Source organism: Prosopis cineraria, unplaced genomic scaffold, assembly GCF_029017545.1.
Source record: "Prosopis cineraria cultivar Desert tree isolate PC_DT_omini unplaced genomic scaffold, ASM2901754v1 PC1, whole genome shotgun sequence".
NCBI lineage: Eukaryota > Viridiplantae > Streptophyta > Magnoliopsida > Fabales > Fabaceae > Prosopis > Prosopis cineraria.
In genome coordinates this window covers 47645006-47664612 of record NW_026555332.1, presented here as the reverse complement: position 1 = coordinate 47664612, position 19607 = coordinate 47645006, and the positions used below count along the sequence as shown (strand labels likewise).

At 33.6% G+C, this 19607-nt stretch overlaps 1 protein-coding gene across 1 annotated transcript; it reads left to right on the top strand.

Annotated features, from left to right (window-relative positions):
• Positions 1 to 8832: 8832 nt before the first annotated feature.
• LOC129317274 (F-box protein PP2-A15) lies at positions 8833 to 18170 on the top strand. Its single transcript, XM_054961636.1, has 3 exons — positions 8833 to 9462; positions 9712 to 9830; positions 17285 to 18170. Exons 1-3 carry the CDS (start codon positions 9157 to 9159, stop codon positions 17745 to 17747), a joined length of 888 nt encoding a protein of 295 aa, XP_054817611.1. The 5' UTR covers positions 8833 to 9156; the 3' UTR covers positions 17748 to 18170.
• The last annotated feature ends 1437 nt before the right edge of the window (positions 18171 to 19607 follow it).

The window sequence follows — 19607 nt, the reverse complement described above, 5'->3', positions numbered from 1 at the left end:
ATAGTAATTTAAGAAACTTAATAATCATGGTATTTAGTAGGAATGATTAAAATAATGAATGCTTTAGAAAAACCATATATAGTTTTTACAAATGATTGATTTTTTAATATGCATAAATTAATTAATCAACTCTTACATTTAAAAGTAGGAAAGAGTATTTGGCATGGGATAGGAATGAAGTTGTGAATTTTCTATAAAGGCAATAGAGGATCGGATTATTTAGCAATGTATGCACCAAACTTCTCCTATACTTTATTTTGGTATGATGTTTTATTCTTGTTGTAGGCAGTAACCCCCAATGACAACTCAATTTTTAGGTCCCCCGCTTCATATATTCTACATTTTCCCTTGGTGACCCATTTAATAAATGCGGTAGATAAAAGGTGCGTTTGGAAAATCTACTTTTCACATCCTAAAAGTGCTTTTCTACTTTTAGGATGTGAAAAGTTGTTTGGAATTATTTTATTAGATGAACCGTGCTTTCATAAAGAACTTCCTAACTGGGTTCAAATATAAAAAATTGAAAGATACATTTTGTAGCTTTTTAAATGTAAATGTGGGCATGTGAGCATTAATAACTAATACCTAACATTGCAATTAACCATGATACCTTCATTTATTTTTTTTTCATTCTTTTCATGCAACCAAGGCTTTAGGATCCTTATCTCGTAATTCTTTACTCTCGCTCCTCCGTCACTCCTCCTTCATTCCTTTGTGTCTCCTCCACCATCTGATCACAGATTGGAGCCCCTCCATTTCTTCCTTCCCCAAGCTCCTCATCTCTTCTTTTGTCATCCTTCCCTGACATTCAAGTGCCCCATTTCTTCATCTCTACCTTGAACATTTCACGGATCAAGCTCCTTTTTAAATTTGGATGATGTTTCAAAGATGAGAGAAGTCAAAACACCTTGGTCTGTAACTTGTCGAGTACAACCACTAACTTTCGAACCATCTTGTTAAACTTCGACCTCCTCCTCTGATCTACTCTTTGATCTACAAGGTATGATAAACTCCAACCATTTTTTATTATATTTAGAAATGGTGGTCCTCTATTTTGCATTAACATATGAAAAAGAAGCATATGTATGTTCAATCTGTGTTGCTGGTCTTTTGTTTAGTTTTGATTTTGCTCGTACTGGCCTTTTGTTTCTTTTTTTATCAAGCTTATTTCTTGATTTTACATTCATATCTATGCTTTCTAAGTTAATAGCAGATAGAAATTGAAAGATAAGGAGTGAAATATTTAGTGTCCAGAAACTTTTATCTTTTTAATCATGTCTATACTATAGTATAAATATTTATAGTTCTTTACCAATATGGTCTTTAACCAAATTACGTGGCTATAACTGTGTGAGAACTTGGACAAAGGAAGATATCCAGTAAGACAAGGAAAGGCCATGACTAGATCTAGTTTAAAGTTGTTAGTATGTTGAGTTGATTCAAAAGAGAAATTGAATACAAAATGACCATAAGAGCAGATTGATGTGTTCCCTTTACTTTGGTATCTTCTTCCTGTTATGTGGTAGCAAGCAGTCCTAGCATTGTTTTGCATTAGTTTACAAATCCTCTATTTCTCTCACTCTATGAAGCTTGCCTATGTAAAATATTTATATATGGTTTTAAAATGTTAATAAAATAAAACTTTCCATAATTTAAGTTATAATTCAAAGTGGGTTGGTTATGCGAATGGAGAAATCAGTCATAATATACTTGTACGTGATTGCCACCTTTTTTTTTAGCAATATACAAAGAGAGGTCTTCAGTGGAAAAAATGAGACACAATGTATATTATGTATAAATATTTTAACTCTTCCAACTTAATTATTGAGCATATGACATTTTGATAGTAAATATAAGTAAAGAGAAGGCATCCTGGACTACTAAAAAGATCAAATTATTTATCAAATTAGCTTTCCAGTAAGTTCAAAAAATGAGTGTAAAGGTCTACCTTATAAAGGGGGGGTTGGGAGGCACTAATGCAATAGTTCAACGCATTAAGCTTTAGAAGTTTTGATAAGGAGCAATTGAAAAACAAATGGGACAATTTGAGGAAATACTAAAATGTATGGGACAAACTATTAAACAAAGGGACCGGTTTAGATGGGATAGCGAAAAGAATATTGTATTAACGCTAAAAGAGTGGTGGAATCAAAAGATTAAGGTATACAGTTATATATATTATGTTATATATTTGATGTTTTATTTTGTAAATATATTGGACTCAGTTCTTGTAAACGTGCAGGAGAATCGTGAGCACAGAAAATTTAGACATAGACCATTTCCATATGTACATGAATTGACAAGGTTGTTTCAACCAATTGTAGCACGGGTCACTTGCATGTGGAGGAGGTCTCCACTAAATTGGATGAGTTAACTTGAATAATGCATACAGTAGTGGTATTAATTCAGGAAGCAAGCAAAAGAGAGGTGAAAGTGGTCAAAACAAAAAAGGAAAACGTCTTGTACTTGTAATGATTAATTTAGTGAGTCGTTTAGTTTCTACACAAAAGGATAGAGTTACAACACTAAAGTCAATTCTTAATTCAATGGAGAGTGGAACAAAACTAGTTGATCAACATGTAATGGATGTTGCAAAGGAACTTTATGGAATTAAGGAGATTACTTGTGATGAGGCACTTCTTGGACAATGTTTTGTGGCCTTGCTAGATAAGACCGCAAGGGACATGCATATTGGCCTTAAGGACAATAGAAGAGCATTAATGGCCTATTTAAAGTGCTTGAGCAAGAAAGCATATTAGATCAATTCTTACTTTCCTTCTTAATGTTTTAAACCTAGTTAGTGCCAGTCATTTTGTTAGCTTTGTTTTTAAACTAATTGTGTTATTTAACTTTTGTTTTATGTGTTTTTATGTTAAGTTATGAATAATGGTGTAACAGTTGTTAAATTATGTTATACAATTTTTATGGATGAAAGTATGAAGTCTCGCTCATTATAATTACTTGTACATGTGAAAGACGATGAGTTTGAGGCTATTACTGCAATAGTATCTAATTACTCAACATATTTATTGAAAGAGCCTTACAGAACCAATTCACAATCAGGTTATACAAGGGTGCAAGAAATTTTATAAGGACATCCTCAGCATTGTTATAACATGTTTCGAATAGAAAATAATGTTTTTTCTTTAACTTTGTGATGAATTGGTGCGACATGGTCTACGTCCAACCAAAATAATAGGGATTGATGAAATTGTTGATGTATTCCTAAATATTGTTAGACATGGGGTAGGGAATGAGATGGTATAAGAACGATTTCAACATTCATCAGAGATTGTTCACAGTCATTTAAAAAATGAGAGAAGCTAACAAAGGAATCTGTCAAACCAAAAGATCATACTTTTCAAGACATGCATCTAAAAATTTTAGGTGACTTACAATATTGGCCATTCTTTAAAGATGACATAAGAGCAATTGATGGAATACATATCCTATGCATGGTCAGTGTTGAAGAGCAAGGGAAATATATTAGAAAGAAAGGTATTCCAGCACAAAATATTATGCCACATGTGATTGGGATATGTGTTTCACTTATATCATGGCTGGATGGGAAAGAACTACCCATGATGCTCATTTATTTGATTATGTACTCACAAGGCCAAACATGATTTTTTTCACATCTACCCTAAAGTATATTTCATATTTATCTAATTTTAAATAATTTTTAAGATCCTACAATTTCTATTTTTTAGTGGTAAGTAAATATTATTTGCTGGATGTTGGCTATCCAATATCACGTGGATATTTAGATCCTTATAAATCTTATAGGTATCGCCTCGCAAATTTCAAGCATTCATCCAGATTTGCAAACAATGATGAGGTTTTCAATTATTATCATTCAAGTGTAAAGACCACAATTAAAAGGATTTTTAGGGGTTTGGAAAAATATATTTGGAATCTTGTGACACATGCCTATTTATCTATTTGTGATGCAAGTTCGTATAGTTGGTGCAATAATGGCTATACATAATTTTATTAAAAGAAAATCTATGACTGATTCTAGCTTTAGGCATTTTAAGGATGAAAATATGGTTAATACTAATGATAATAATGATAAGTATGCATTTTTATCATCAGTTCCAAATGTAATTTCAAACATGGCTTCTAATAGAGAAATGAATAAGGTTCGAGATTCTATTAAAGATTAAATTGTATATTATAGATTGAACGGTTAATTATATAACTATTCAATATTAATGAATATTTAACTATTTATTACATAATTTTTTCCAATATTAAATTTGATGTTGTTTTAAATTCGTTTCACATTTTTTAAATATTTCTAATATATTATATTTGTACAATAAAAAATATAAATTATCATAAATTAATGTCTTTTCTAGTCATTGCATATTTAAAAGTATATTTCAAAAGAAAATTTTTTTATTAATTCAAATAACTTTCATTCTGCCAAACTAACTGTTAAAAAAATATATTCAAACACAAATTTTGTTATAATAATTGACTTTCACTAAACTAACTTTAAACAAACTGAAAACCAAATAAACACAAAGTCACCCACTCAATGCCCATTTGATAAAACACCACTGTTTCATTTATTATCTGATGGATATTGACTCTTTACTAATCAAAAGAGAATGATACTTCTATTACAAAATAATGGTCCATGTGATCCTATTTAAGTCACATTATTAAATTTTTATTATGATTTTTCTCTTTTACCTATTAGATGATAGAGAGAAAAAGAATGTTGGTAAAACATGTATATTTAATAGGGAAAAAATGAGAAATTATTAAATTGTTAGACAAAACTAATAATTTTTAAAATTGTTCTTTATTTTGATAAAATGTGGTAGAAGTAATTTATAAATATAATTAGAAGAGTATATTTTATGTTGAGTCAAGAACACTTGGCCATTTTTATTTTGGTGTGCTTTTTGCAATTTGTTTAAATTAATTAAAAATAATGCTTAGTATACTTTAAGAAGTAAAAGACAACATATGTGTTAAAAACTGCATAACTAAAATTCTCCCTCAAATGGCTCTATATTTGGATTTGTCCCTGTATGAGTTGATAAATAATGCAGTTTTTAATAAATTTTATAATACTGTACATATACATTGATGTTGACTTGATAATAGAATGTCCATTGAAAAATTTAAATATAATTCACGTGGTTAAGACACGCTTTCAAGATTACAGTTAAAAGTTTTTTTTAGACTATACTGTTCAAGACAAAAAAAAAAAGTAAACGTGCCTTTTTATTTTTAAAATATTTTTGAAAAACACGTGGCACCCAAAATTATTTAGTATAAGATTTTTGTTTTTAAAATAATTAAAACGTAATATTATCTACCCAACATTAAATAATAAACATTAATTGTTAATGTGACGTGAGAGAAAATAATTTAACTAGTAATAAATATTTGTGAGTATTTCAAGTTAAGGTGAAGAACGTTGCATTTTAATTATTTTAACAATGAGAATGCTATGCCAGATAATTTAAAGTGTTGGGTGTTTATTTTTTAAAGCCAAAGGTCACCCTCAGAATCAACGCATGAGTTATGCATGACAAGTTACAGAGGGTTCATGTGGTACTTTTATAGGTTTTATGAAGGAGAATTTTAAATAAAAATCAAAGATGTCACTTAATTATTAATGGATCATAATTTTTTTGAAATTTTAATTTAATTTAAGAGGTTAAAAGTAAACATAATTTCAACAATAAAAAGACTAAAATACCATTTATTTATTATGTAAAATCACTATTGTTAATTTTTCTATTTCACTTGTTAATTTGTTGATATCACTTAAAATTATATTTGTTTGCCAGATAAATAATAACATTAGTTGTTAATTTACTAATTTTACTTGTTAATTTACTAATATCAACTATAAATTATTAGATTTGTTAGTAATTTACAATTCATTAGTAAATTATAAGACCTATCAGTAATTTATAACTGATGTTAGTAAATTAACAAGTAAAGTTAGCAATTTAATAATAAATATTGCTGTTTATGATTAAATAAATGATGTCAAGTCTTATATAATTATTGACATGTCAACTCATATAATTTGTAACTCATATTAGTAAAGTGATAAATAAAATAAAAAAATTAATAATTAATGATTATATATAACAAGTGAATGATATTTTGATCTTTTTAAAGTTAAAATTATTTTTACTTTTATTTTCTTAAATTGAACTAAAGTTTTAAAATTTTTTGAGACATACTAATAATTAAGTCACATTTCTTATCTTTATTTAAAATTCTCTCTTTTATTAATTAATCAACGAAGCTGTGCACTATACACTTTTTTTAAATTATAATGTGCAAATAAAAAGATCGTGCACGCATATAGATTGTACGTAAAACAATCATACTCATAAAAAAATGGAGGTCCTAAAAGGAAATCTATATATCCAAAAGAAAATCACGCAGCATTGAGGAAATGACACAATTTGTTTGGGCCCTGTCCGTCAAGTCAAAATAAGCCCATCCTCGTGACGCGACGGGAACGGGGGACGTTGCGTGGGTAGACTCGGACATTTCCACGTGCCTTTCTTGCCCTTCTTAAAGCATTCTTTTTCTTTTTCTTTTTTTCTTACCCTTTTGATTAGTTTCTAGAGAACCATAGAAATTTACAAATAAGGCATAATGTATTTTGATTTATGTTGAAAGCTCAAGAGTTTTAAATGAAAATATATTCTAGCATAAAAATACTCACATGCCCGTCCTAAAACCATCCAATGTTCAACTGTTTTTTTCCCTCCTCTTCTCTTCCTTCTCTCTCCTCTTCTTCTTCACATTCCTTTTCATTCTCTTATTGCCTTTCTTCTCTCCCTCCTCTTCCCTAGATCCCATTCTACATGCACAATTTGTCTAGTAACAAGGCAACAACAAGCGAGCTAAAGCCACAAAAAAAGGACAAGATTTATTGATTACGTGGCAACAATGTTTATGACTATTTAGTCATTCATTTAACTCTATTTTTTTTCACATCCTTGATATTGATTTGTTTCCACAAGTAAAGATGCAGTAAAATAAGCAATTAAGTTCGTATAAACTTCAATTGATAAAGCCATATACCTTAATTAGCTTTGATGCAAAAAGCCCTGAAAGGAGTTTATTTGTCTTTTATTTAGATACATATTTTGAGTAAGAGTTGAAATTCAAGTTAACTTAATTCTTTCTTGCAATAAGATTGCTAATAACTGTCAAAAAATTTTTAAAAATCAGAACTTGTTATAATTGGGTTGTAAATATTTAAAGTCAATAATTACTTATTTTTAATTGTTAATAGTTAGATCTATATATGTGAATATTCAAACACTTAGTTATACATATATGTGAACTTTGGCAATGTGCTAGGTCTAAATCTTTGCCGGTCAATATATAGACTTTTATTTGTAGATATTTGAACATATATCTGTGAATATTAAGACAATTTTTTAAAAAAATTTAAGCTTTACTTATTTGCTTAAGAGCATAAAATGGTTTAGGTGTGACATTTTGTAATGACTGTTAGAATGTCCTAATAATGTTAAAGCTCAAAGTATTCCTACATGGAAAGAAAAAAAAGGATGAAGCATCAAAATATAATTAATATTTCTGTAGGATTATGTGTGTGCTGTCTCAATTTAGTTTTTTTGTAAATGGGTATATAACATATATTATGGTGTATATTTGGAGAACACTTACTCTAGTATAAATGAAATTATTTGTACAAAATTCTCAAGTTTATAAATAATAAAAAGTTTGTGTGTGTGCATGTATTAGCAAAAAAATGTATATACGAGATAAATAAATTGTTATACATTAATAAAAAAAATAATATGAATATTATATTTGAGAAAAGATGAGATGTCTTGAAAATAGTCTTATGTCTCATTTTAAACTATTTTTTTTCCCCATCCCTTAAAGTTTCATTTCATTTTTCTTTTGAGTTAGGATAAACTTGTCCAACATGATTGAAATAGTATGAGCCAATCAAGATGGGACAAGCATGAATGCCCCTAATATCATCAAGCCATCCATTCCACGATCCACGTGTATAAGTGGAAGAAACTGCATATATGAACAAGTTCAAGAGAACATCATCATCCTTTGCCATTCACGCTCCAACACTTTTTTGTAAAAAATATTTCTGGGTTCACATTTACATTTGATATTTGGTTTTGAATCTTGGTATCAAAGTCTCTGTCGATGCTCTTGCTGATTTTGCTGAGGGCTGCAACAGTAGAGGAAGAAATGCTAGAAATGAGTGTAATCGTGGGGAGGGAGGGAGGGAGGGAGAAAAAGTTTCCAAAGGGCATTATGGTCTTTCTATTTAAATCGATACAAATCAAAGAAAGAATACATCTATTCATATTTTCTATGCATACACTTGCATTTAAAAAAAAGTGTCCAGATATTGCTTTAAAAATTGTATCTAGATATAAATTTTGGGCAATATCTAATTTTATTAAACTCACTTTTGATCCATGAGAAGTATTTGTTCGGGAAAAATGATGAGAATAAAATGAATTAAAGAAATAAAAATAGAAATAAAATGATTCACCCTTTCCTATGATAATTATGATAAAATGATAAAACCCAATGCTAAATTTTTGAATTATAAATCTAGATCTCATGAATTAAGTTATTTTTTTTTATATATGGAATTGACCTATCTTCTCAACATATTTTAAACATTTTGACTAAACGGTGCTTAACCTTTTGATAAAACGAAACACGTACTAAACGAATAAATCAACGAAAAAACGGCTATGATTGTTTCTCAAGTAAGGCATCAATGTAGGCACTAGCACTAAATCACTGTCCCGGAAAAGCTGGACCCCACCCAACCCCAACTCTGCTTCCGCCCCAGCTTGCAAAATCCCTCGCCTCGCACCTTCCTGCTAAAATATTTTCACGGAAGTTCTTTTCAAGAAATCGCCCAGACTCATGCAAGGAAACTGTGACTTAATTCTATATTCCATCATTACACGAGCTCGCCAATTGCGTTGAATCCTTTCCACTACCTGTTTGAATAATTCTTAATTCCTTTTTCGTACCTTCTGTTCTTATTTCTCATTCTCCTTGTTGGCTAGCCTCGCTCGGGCACTTTTGCTGGCACCATGAACTGAAGAAATAGATCGAGTCTCTGTAATTCTGAGGACCTTACAGAGCATGGGGGCCTCGCTATCCAGCCTTGGGACGAATGGCTCGACCATTGGTCCGGGCCTTGGGGACATCCCGGAGAGCTGCGTGGCTTGCGTTTTCTTATATTTGACTCCGCCGGAAATATGCAATTTGGCGCGGCTCAATCGAGCTTTCCGCGGTGCGGCGTCCTCTGATGCAGTGTGGGAAACAAAGTTGCCCTCGAATTACCAAGATCTGCTCAATTTAATGCCTCCCGAGAGGTACCAGAATTTGTCCAAGAAGGATATATTTGCTCTGCTATCTCGACCAATACCATTTGATGATGGCAATAAGGTGGGTGTTCTTCAGGTTGGTTTTTATTGATTATAGTTATGCACTTCCTTTCTAATAATCTGAGGTTAGGGTTCTTCTGGAATTCTGTTTCTATAAAGGGTGTGTCGGATTCTTGCAATTATCGGAATGTATTTGGTTGGGAGTTTGGGGCAGTTTTCTTTCGAGTTTGGATAGATTGGGAGTCTGAATTTGAAACATTTAATCTTTGTATTGAGTATTCTGTTAAGATAATGCAAGAGGGTTTTACAGGAAGTATGGCTGGACAAGGTGACGGGAAGGGTTTGCATGTCCATATCGGCAAAAGCCATGGCGATTACTGGAATTGATGATCGGAGATACTGGAATTGGATTTCTACTGAGGAATCTAGGTTAGACTTCAGAAATCTCTGAGTCTTAGTACTTGATCATATGCTTCAGATGGATATGATATGATCTCCATCAATGAATACAGAGATCGTTTCTTCATCTGTCTCTTCAATTCTTTAAATCTACATTTTGCCAGTGATTCTAAAAATGATTTGCTTCAGAGGTACATAGCGTGCTTCTTTTGTTGTTTGATGCTTTTCATGCCTCTTGATCAAACATGTGCTGCAGATCACCTGGGTAGAACTTTGGAGTGCTGAACTTGAATTGTAGGTTAGAACACCAGATTTTGAGGTTAGACCAGGGTGAATATGTAGGTTCAGTCCAGGTGATTGGTGAATGTGCATGACAATGCATGGACCTCATGCTCTCATTCTTATTTAAAAGTGAAGGCTTAATATTATTATTTTTGCTTTCCAATTTATTCCTTGATTATTAGGGCTGTATTACAACAGAGGATTAGTTGAATTTAATGGAAGAGATTGTCTTCTAATAATTGGTTCCAGATATTACTAGACTTGCAGCTCACTCTGTAAAAGTTGCTTCTATTTATTTGGTCTGGAGTCCCTCAAGATTCAGTGCAAGTACTTAATGGTTTAAGTCATTGCAAATTGCTTGTATATTCTTGTGACTGTTTTACTGTTGTTTGATTATTTTTCCTTCTATGGTTTATTTGCTTTATACTTGGCTTTTTGGGAAACTAGGACAGTAAAAAATAGTGCTTTTTAATTGCCATATGAATAAGTCCATGGTTTCGAATTAATTAGGTTCCAGCTTTATTTTTGTTTGTTACTGTGGTTAGACCTAATATTTAATGTAAATATTTCAGGAGAGTATATCGGGTAGTTAATTAGATAATATTATAGGATATTTCATTCTTATTCGATCTCCATGATTTTTGGAGATTTGATCAATCTCTTGTTTGTAGATCCATGTAAATGCCTCTCGAGCAATATGCGGAAGTTTCCATAGCCTAATTGCTACATGGTTTCAGAGCATGGCTACTCACTTTTGACCCCTTATCATTCTGACTCAGAAAGTATCGAGCATGACTTGAACCCTAATCACACTTCCTTAATGTCGAAGAGTGATGGTTCCTTGAAAATTGATCCGAGCAGGGCAGATGGTCCCCTTGGGTCAACTACAGCCACAAAGGATCATCGGTGCATGTTGTCATTGTCAAGCTCAATGGAGCGAACTACCGTATGTGGGCTCATGCAATAAAACTTGCAACTGGAGGAAGTGGGAAGATGGGCTATATTGATGGCTCATCGAAAATCCTAGAGGAATTCAAGATGTAGGAGATTTAGTAATGGCGCATTGGCATCATCGTGGCTGATAAACATGATGGTTCTAGAGATCCAGCAAAGCTTTATGTTTCTTTCCTCAGCTCATGACTTTTTTTTTTTTTTTGAATAACAGAGGATTACAAAGAAACACTAGGTTCCAAGCAGTTTATCCCATAGATGTAGAACTTGCCCTATCATCATTCACCGCCTTACAAGAGTAAGGTGGGGGATGATTATAGATAATCCAACCTAGACTATTGCTAGCATTAGCGGTCAAAATACAGGCATAACAATTTGCCTCATGATGCATAAGGTTAACAAAAACATCCTAATTCCTACACAAAAGTGATCAAACTTGATTCACAACATCTCTCTATGGGTGTTGATCATAATTACTACGAAAGATAAGGTTGATAGCATTTGCGTAGTCAGTAAAGACTCATATCTTTCAATACCCCTTGATCCAGTAAAGTTGTAAACCATGTACAATTCCAAGAATCTCAGTAATTGTTACTAGGAAATTTCCCACACAAGCATTAAATCCCATAATCCAGCTAGCACTACTATCCCGTATAACTCCTCCACACCCGTATAACTCCTCCACATTTGGCGATACCATCCTTCGGTGATCCATCAACATCAAGATGAACAGCATTAAATTATGCTCTAGTCCAATGCTCTATATGAGAATGATGCCACCTTCCTAGATTATAAGGGCTTCGGATCAGATTCAGATTTGCTTTAGCTTTATGCAATGTAGCCAAACCAGAGCCAGTCTTATCCAACCCCTCCTTTGAGAAAGCAAGCTTACAACAATCACACCAAATATCCCAACAAGTATAGCCAAACAAAACATCCTAAGGTACTTGGTTAGTAAATTCTCTTCCAGCTTCTTTCTTAAAGTTTCAGGTGATCCATTCATCTTTGTTTATCTGTTTAAACTGGTTCCAAAGCTCCAGTTTGATCAGTATCTTCCATCTTTCTTCAGCATGGGGACAATCTCTCAAGAGATGTAGCACATCTTCAATTCTATTGCATCCTAATGGGCAGACAACAGATGGTAAAATCCCAATTGTATCTTAGTTCCGATGTGTGCAGTCTGTCGTTTGCCATTAGCTCATGAAATTTGGAAGGTTGTATGAGATTCATATTCTGATGGGAAGGATCTGGCATGATTGTATGAGCTTAAAACAAAGGCTTGGTGTTATTGCCTTTTGGTCAGAGTTAATGACCATATAGCAAGAACTGGATTTAATGATGGAAGTGGAGTGGTCTAGTAGTAGAGATGCTACTTGCTATAAGGAGTAAATTGAAGGCAAATGCATGTTTCAATTTCTCACTGGACTCCATCAATCTCTGGATGATGTGTGGGGATGAATCCTGAGTTGTATACCACTTCCATCAACTAGGGAAGTATTTTTTAAGGTACGTCATGAAGCTTCTAGACACAAGGTAATGCTTCCTGGAACTATTTCTACTCCATCCCCTTCTCTAGACTTTGCTGCACTTGTCAGCAAGAGTGGTGATGATACTAATTAAAAAAGGCCAGAAAGGGAAGGTTACCTGTGACCATTGCAAAAAGACTGGGCACACTCGTGACACTTGTTGAGACATTTACGGTAAGCCAGCTGACTGGAAGTCAAAAAAAGGAAAGGCTTGAGGGTACCGAATTGATAACGAGGAACTAGGTAAGTTACTTGGGATGCTCAATGTGCTTCAAAACAGTAACCAAAATCAGAAGTCAAATCATATTGCTTCTTTGGCTCACAAAGGTAATTGTGCCATACTCACCACTAATAATTTCAAATGGATTTTTGATACTAGGGCAACAGATCATATGACTTTTGATTCAACATTGTGCAATACATATTTTCCTAGTGCTGGGAATGACAAAATTAGTACATCAAATGGAACTTCGTCCTCAATAGTAGGAACAGGAAGTGTGGTTATTTCCGAAGATATGAAATTAGAACATGTGTTACATGTTCCTTATTTAGCTTGCGGTTTGTTGTCTATTAGTAAGCTAACCAAACAAGCAAATTGTTTGGTTCATTTTTGTTCCACTCATTGTATTTTTGAGGGCCTCTTATTGGTCTTTACTACCTCGGCGAATCAACCGTGAGTAATCTGTGGTCTCGAATTTGGTGCAATGTTGCATCTACCTTTGAGAATAAAGACTTTAAAGATATTATGTTATGGCATAGGAGAATGGGTCATCCAAACTTTCAATATTTATATTGCTTGTTTTCTGAGTTTCAATCTAATAAAATTTCTTCCTTTCATTGTACTGATTGTGAACTTGCTAAACATCAAAGATCAAGTTTCAAACTTGTTAAGTATAAGTCTACCTGACCGTTTTGAATTATTTATAGTGATTTGTGGGGTCTTACTCCTATTCCTAATCGCACAAATACAAAATGGTTCATCGCCTTTATAGACAGACGATCATACCAGAATGTGTTGGGTTTACCTGTTGCACAATAAAACCTCTATCCATCTATTTTAACTGAATTCTATACAATGATAAAAAATCAATTTAACACTATGATTCAAGTATTACGTACTGATATTGGCATCAAATATTTCAATAAATCCATGGATTTGTTTCATAAAGAAGATGGTATTGTCCTAACACTCCAACAAAATGGCATTGTGGAAAGATAAAACAAACACTTGTTAGAAGCTGCCCATGCCTTACTTTTTACCTACAATGTTTCCTAATACTTCTGGGGGGATGCAATCCTTACTACAACTTATTTGATAAATCGCATGCCTAGCTGGGTTCTCTCCTATACTACATCACTTGAAAAATTGAGAGAATCTTACTCCATCACTCATCTTGACTTTAACTTGCCCCTTAAAATTTTTTGTTACACCACCTATGCTTATGCTCACTCATCCCACAAATTGGACCCCAAAGCTGTTCCTAGTATTTTTCTGGGATATTTCTCGACTCAAAAAGGGTATAAATGCTTTGACCCTAATTCTAAACAACTATACATCAGTCGTGATGTTACCTTTGTTGAGAATGTCCCATTGTACCCAAAAATTTCAACTTAGGGGGAGAGGGGGAGTGACTTTCAGCTTGAGTGAAATTCCATAGCTGCTTCCAGCACCTGAAAAACCACCTTCAGCACATGAAAAACCTCAAAATCATCCTACTGACCTTAAATCTCTTGTCCAGCAAACCACTGAATCCAGGATTCATTCTCTCAGGCCAGAAAGTAACCAAAATAAAGAAGGCTCTTAGAAAGGAGTTCAAGGTAAAGGATCTTGGCAACTTGAAATAATTTGTGGGCATGGAGGTTGCAAGATCACAACATGGAATCTATGTGTCCCTAAGGAAGTATATTCTTGACTAGTTAACTGAAACAGGCATGCTAGGGTGTAAACTTGTAGAAAAACCCATTGTCCTGAAGAAGAAAAAGGATTAGAAGAAAGACAAGGAATCAGAAGAAGAGGAACTTGAGGATGAAGAAGAAAGTGAGAAAAACGAACCCGTAGAAAAAGAAAGATACCGGGGATTATTAGGAAAATTAATCTATCTCTCTCACACTGGGCTAAATGTAGCCTTTTCTATGGGTGTGGCAAGCCAATTTATGTGTGATCCTAGAAGGAGGCATATGGAAGCTGAATATATAATTTTGAGGTACCTAAAGGGCACACCTAGTACAAGGTTGTTATTCAAGAAACAAAACTGATGGCCTATGGAAATCTATACAAATGTAGATTGGGGGGAACCTACCAGGATAGAAGGTCAACATCAGGATATTGCTCATTTGTGTCGGGGAACCTGGTCACTTGGAAGAGTTAAAAAGAGAGAGTAGCCTTAAAGAGCAGTGTGGAATTGGAATTGAGGTCACTGGCTTAGGGCATCACAAAAGCACTATGGATAAGGCGTGTTATAGATAAAATACATTTCAGAATTGACCCTCGATTAGAGCTCTACTATGATAGCAAAGCTGCAATTAGTATGGCACTGAATCCATTTCAACATGAAAGATCCAAGGATGTGGAAATAGATAGACACTTCATAAGGAAAACAGTTGAAGAAGAGATTGTATGTCTCATCTATCCGCCAACTAGACTTCAAGCTGGTAGCATGCTAACCAAGGGTTTACATAAATTGGCATTTGATAGTTGTATAAGCAAATTGGATATGATTGGCATCTATACTCCAATTTGAGGGGGAGTGTGGTTAGACCTACTATTTAATGTAAATATTTGTTGTAAATGTTTCAGAAGAGTATATCAGGTAGTTAATTAGATAACACTATAGGATATTTGATTCTGATTCTGATTCAATCTCCATGATTTTCGGAGATTTGATTAATCTCTCATGTATACATCCATGTAAATGCCTCTCAATCAATATACGGAAGTTTCAATAGCCTAATTGCTACAGTTACCATCTGGTGACATTAAAATTTCTGATGTTTAATGGTCTGGCAATTTTGAATCCCCTTTTAGAAAAAGCAAAATAATTAAACTGTTTTTGGCTCTTAACTACCAGTGTTAACTTGTTGAGGTGGTTCTTCGGCTCAACTTTGAGATCAAATGTGCTGAAAATGACCTTGAGCAGTTCCTAGAACTGCTGAATTGAAATTGGCTTGCCATTCTCTTGGAGCAGTTCGCAGCAATCTCCCTCTTTTTATTGCCTCGTGCTCTTTAATTTGGCCATAAGTTAATGTAAAGCTTATTGAAATTAATTAGACTCTGTGGCAATTCTGTAACTATGTAATTCTGCCTTCTGTGAACGTATACTTGACTGAATCCTGACATACTTTTTTTAATCAAAACTAAGCTATTCTTGCTACAATCTCTGCTTCTTCTTTTTTGGGCCAACCTTATTCTTCAAATATTAAAGCTACTTTATTGCTCAAAATCAAAAGAGAAGATACCCATGGCATTGTCATGATCCAATGCACACATTCATACTTCTCTGCTTAGACTTACGTATCTTGATCTGGATGATGATAAACTATTTTCCTTTTTTTTGGTTAATTTTATTTTGAAGTAAGACGGAATATTTATATTGTAAATTTGGTAAAGGACTGTTCGACAATAATTTGGAAGTGAAATTGGGAGATTAAATTATACCTCAAGTAGAAATGTTTAGATATTTGGGAGCCATTATTCAAAATGATGGCGAAATCAGTGGAGATATTTCACATAGAATTTAAGCTGGGTGGTTTAATTGGAGAAAAGCTAAAGGAGTTATTTGTGATCGTAAGGTGCCTAATAAATTTAAAGGAAAGTTTTATCGCACTGCTATCAGACCGGCAATGTTATATAGTAGTGAACGCTGGGTTCTAACGGGACAGCAAGAGCATAAAGTTGGAGTAGCAGAGATGAGAATGTTACGATGGATGTGCGGACATACACGTAAAGATAAAATTCGAAATGAGCACATACGCGAAAAAGTGAGGGTGGCACCTATTGAGGAAAAAATGGTAGAAAATCGGTTGAGATGGTTTGAGCATGTACAACGAAGACCAAGGGAGGCACCAATGAGAAGAGTGGAATATATAACTTTGAGTCCGATTAAGAGAGGTAGAGGAAGGCCTAAGAGAACACTCTTGGAAGTTGTTGAACGCGATCTCTTAATTAATAATATTCCTAAAAGCTTGACAAACGATAGAACACAATGACGTGTTGCAATCCATGTAGCCGACCCCACCTAGTGGGATAAAGGCTTGTTGTTGTTGTTGTTGTTGTTGTTGGTTAATTTTATTTTAGCTTTCCATGACTTAGAATATATATTTTTTTTCAATATGTATTCAGGTTGATCTAATTTTAATAGGCTGACCTGATTTTGTGACCAGAAATTAAACTGATTCGTGAAATTCTCAATCAAGTTAAATAAAACCATCCAAGCTGATGTACCTATGTTTACTGTTTTCAATATAGATTAGTTTATGTACCCCTGTAAGTTCCACGTCACGATATACTTTAACTAATTATTCAACTTTCTGCTTATATGATATTTGTGCTGTTTTTATTTTTTTTCAAATTGTAGGATTCCTAACAGATTTAGGCTTTGAGGTTATTTAATTTCGCCGTTGTATTATGCCAGCATTACGTTACTTTCCTATTTCTACTTTCTTTTACTGCTTATTGTTACTTTCTTAGAAATAGTGTTTTACATGCTTTATACTTATTATCTTCAGGTTTCATACTGTGGCTTATTTGCTACAAATTTGGTGGTTTGAAGTTGATGGAGAGGTGAAATTTCCTTTTGCTGCCGATACTTACACTCTCTTCTTTAGGCTCCACCTTGGACGATTTTCCAAAAGGCTTGGCCGGCGTGTGTGCTATTATGAACACACGCATGGTTGGGATATAAAACCAGTGAGATTTGAGTTATCTACTTCAGATGATCAGCAAGCATCATTTGAGTGCTGTTTAGATGAAACTGAGCGAGATGATGCTTATGGTAACCATAAGCGTGGAAACTGGGTTGATTACAAGGTAGGGGAATTTAACGTCAGCGGATCGGAGCATATAACAGAAGTTAGATTCTCTATGAAACAGATCGATTGTACACATTCCAAAGGTGGGCTTTGTGTAGATTCTGTATTCATTATACCCAGTGATTTGAAATGGCGGAAGACAAGAGGCGTTTTGAAGTAGCCACAAGCAGAGTAGGAAGTTTTTTGTTTTTTAGTGTGGTCAGACATCTCATAATACTCTCTTGGAATCCACCATACAGCATATACTTCCGAGGAAAATTAAGAATGAGGATCGAGGAGGATGCCATCTTTTGCGGGGTTTTTTTGGCAGTTGGTATATCTCCTCTCTGGTCATGTAATAATTTTCTGTTTTCTAGTTGTTTCTATGGTCTATACATATGTTAGATAAAAAAAAAAAAAAAAAGAGGGGCTGGAATTTGCTATCATTATCTTGCTTGCTCCAGTTGCCCTCCCTGTAATTTCTTTTGTAACTTGTGGCATAGGAATAGAATTTTACTCAGACATTTTGTATAACTTCTACCTTGGCTCTATCCCATGACATTCGGGTTTGATGCTAGATATGCATAAATCCTCATGCGTTCAAGTTTTTTTTGAGTGAAAAATGAATTTCATTCAAAGGAGTGAACTGTACAACAAAAGCCTAGTAGCAAAGGACAGCACAAACAAGAGGCAAGTTTAAATTTAAGAGAATTACATTTAAGGCTTTATGAGAATTTATCGCAATAAAGATTCATCGATAAAGTCTTATGAGAATTTATCACATTGATAAGGCTTTATGAGAATTTATTGCAACAAGGAGAATTACATACATATTATTAGAAGTTGAAATTTAACTTATATTTTTTATTAGAGTCTTTTGAGAAATTTAACAAATTAAATTTTAACTTTTAACATGTATGTACTTTCATAAAACAATATTTAATGCAAAATTAATTGGTTTCATTGTAATAAATTTTTTTCAGAATATATGAAATGTCATTTTCCCTTTAATTTTTTTTTTTTCCTTTGCTAAGCAAGATGTTCGAACCTTAGTGATTTTTTTTTCCCGAAGAAATTCATTACTCAAAACAAGTCAGGGCAAAAGCTCAGTACAAAACTCAGCCAATGCCAGCAAACCGTTGTGATTTATGGCCGAAAAAGGAAAAGAAAAGGAGCTTTGCAATTACGAGGGGTAAAATGATTCGAGGTTATGTGGAAGTGCTTTCAAGAGTAGATTCACTTCTGTTTTGGTTCTGCTCCTCTATCCATCCTCATTGTTTGTTATAAATGTATCTAACAGTTTTCTTGAAGAAGCCGTGTCAGTAGAAGTAGAATCCTGGGCATGAGAAAACCAAAGCCAAGTGACTAATAGGGAATAGGATGTAGTTTGCTTGTGGTATTTCGGCAGGGAATAGGATCTTGTAGTTCTTTGATTCTCAAATTCCACCCTCAAGTTAAAAACATCGTACAGTTTCATCCTTTCATATTTACTAATCGTTTCAGAACCAGCCATCCTGATGTCAGTGCCCGTCACTAGAGTAAATACAACCTTCCCATGTCTCACTTCCTTCCTTTACATTTATGGCTCCTTGCCAACCTAACCAGAAAATCACAACTGATTTTTTTTTTTTTTTTTTTTGCTTTCTAGTAGTTCACGTCGATACTTTCTCTAACTTTTAATTTTATTCAAACAATTGCATACATTCTTTTTAATACATTATATAAATTTTAAAATTTTAATTACATTATTCATAATTTATAAATATTTTTTTGGCCAAAAAAATAATTTATAAATATTTTGACTTCTCTGCATTTTATTTGCTATCTTAATAGATTATTGATACTTGTTGCTAAAACTAGGGGTGTAAATGGGCGAGTACGGACCACCCGTGACTGTACCCGTCACCCGCCCATTTATGAGTAAACGGGTGGCCACTCGCCCGTACCTGCTTATGCCCGTTTGAACCCATTTTTAAACAGGTGCAAACGGGTCTGGGCCACCCGTTTACCCACAACACCCATTTTCTTTATAAAAAAAAGG

What these genes read in the sequence shown, in the direction of transcription:
- LOC129317274 (XM_054961636.1), top strand. Translation starts at nt 9,157, where the DNA reads ATGGGGGCCTCGCTATCCAGCCTTGGGACGAATGGCTCGACCATTGGT. An exon ending in CATTTGATGATGGCAATAAG is followed by an intron (nt 9,463 to 9,711) that starts GTGGGTGTTCTT and finishes AGGGTTTTACAG; the next exon opens with GAAGTATGGCTGGACAAGGT. An exon ending in ATTTCTACTGAGGAATCTAG is followed by an intron (nt 9,831 to 17,284) that starts GTTAGACTTCAG and finishes TATTATCTTCAG; the next exon opens with GTTTCATACTGTGGCTTATT.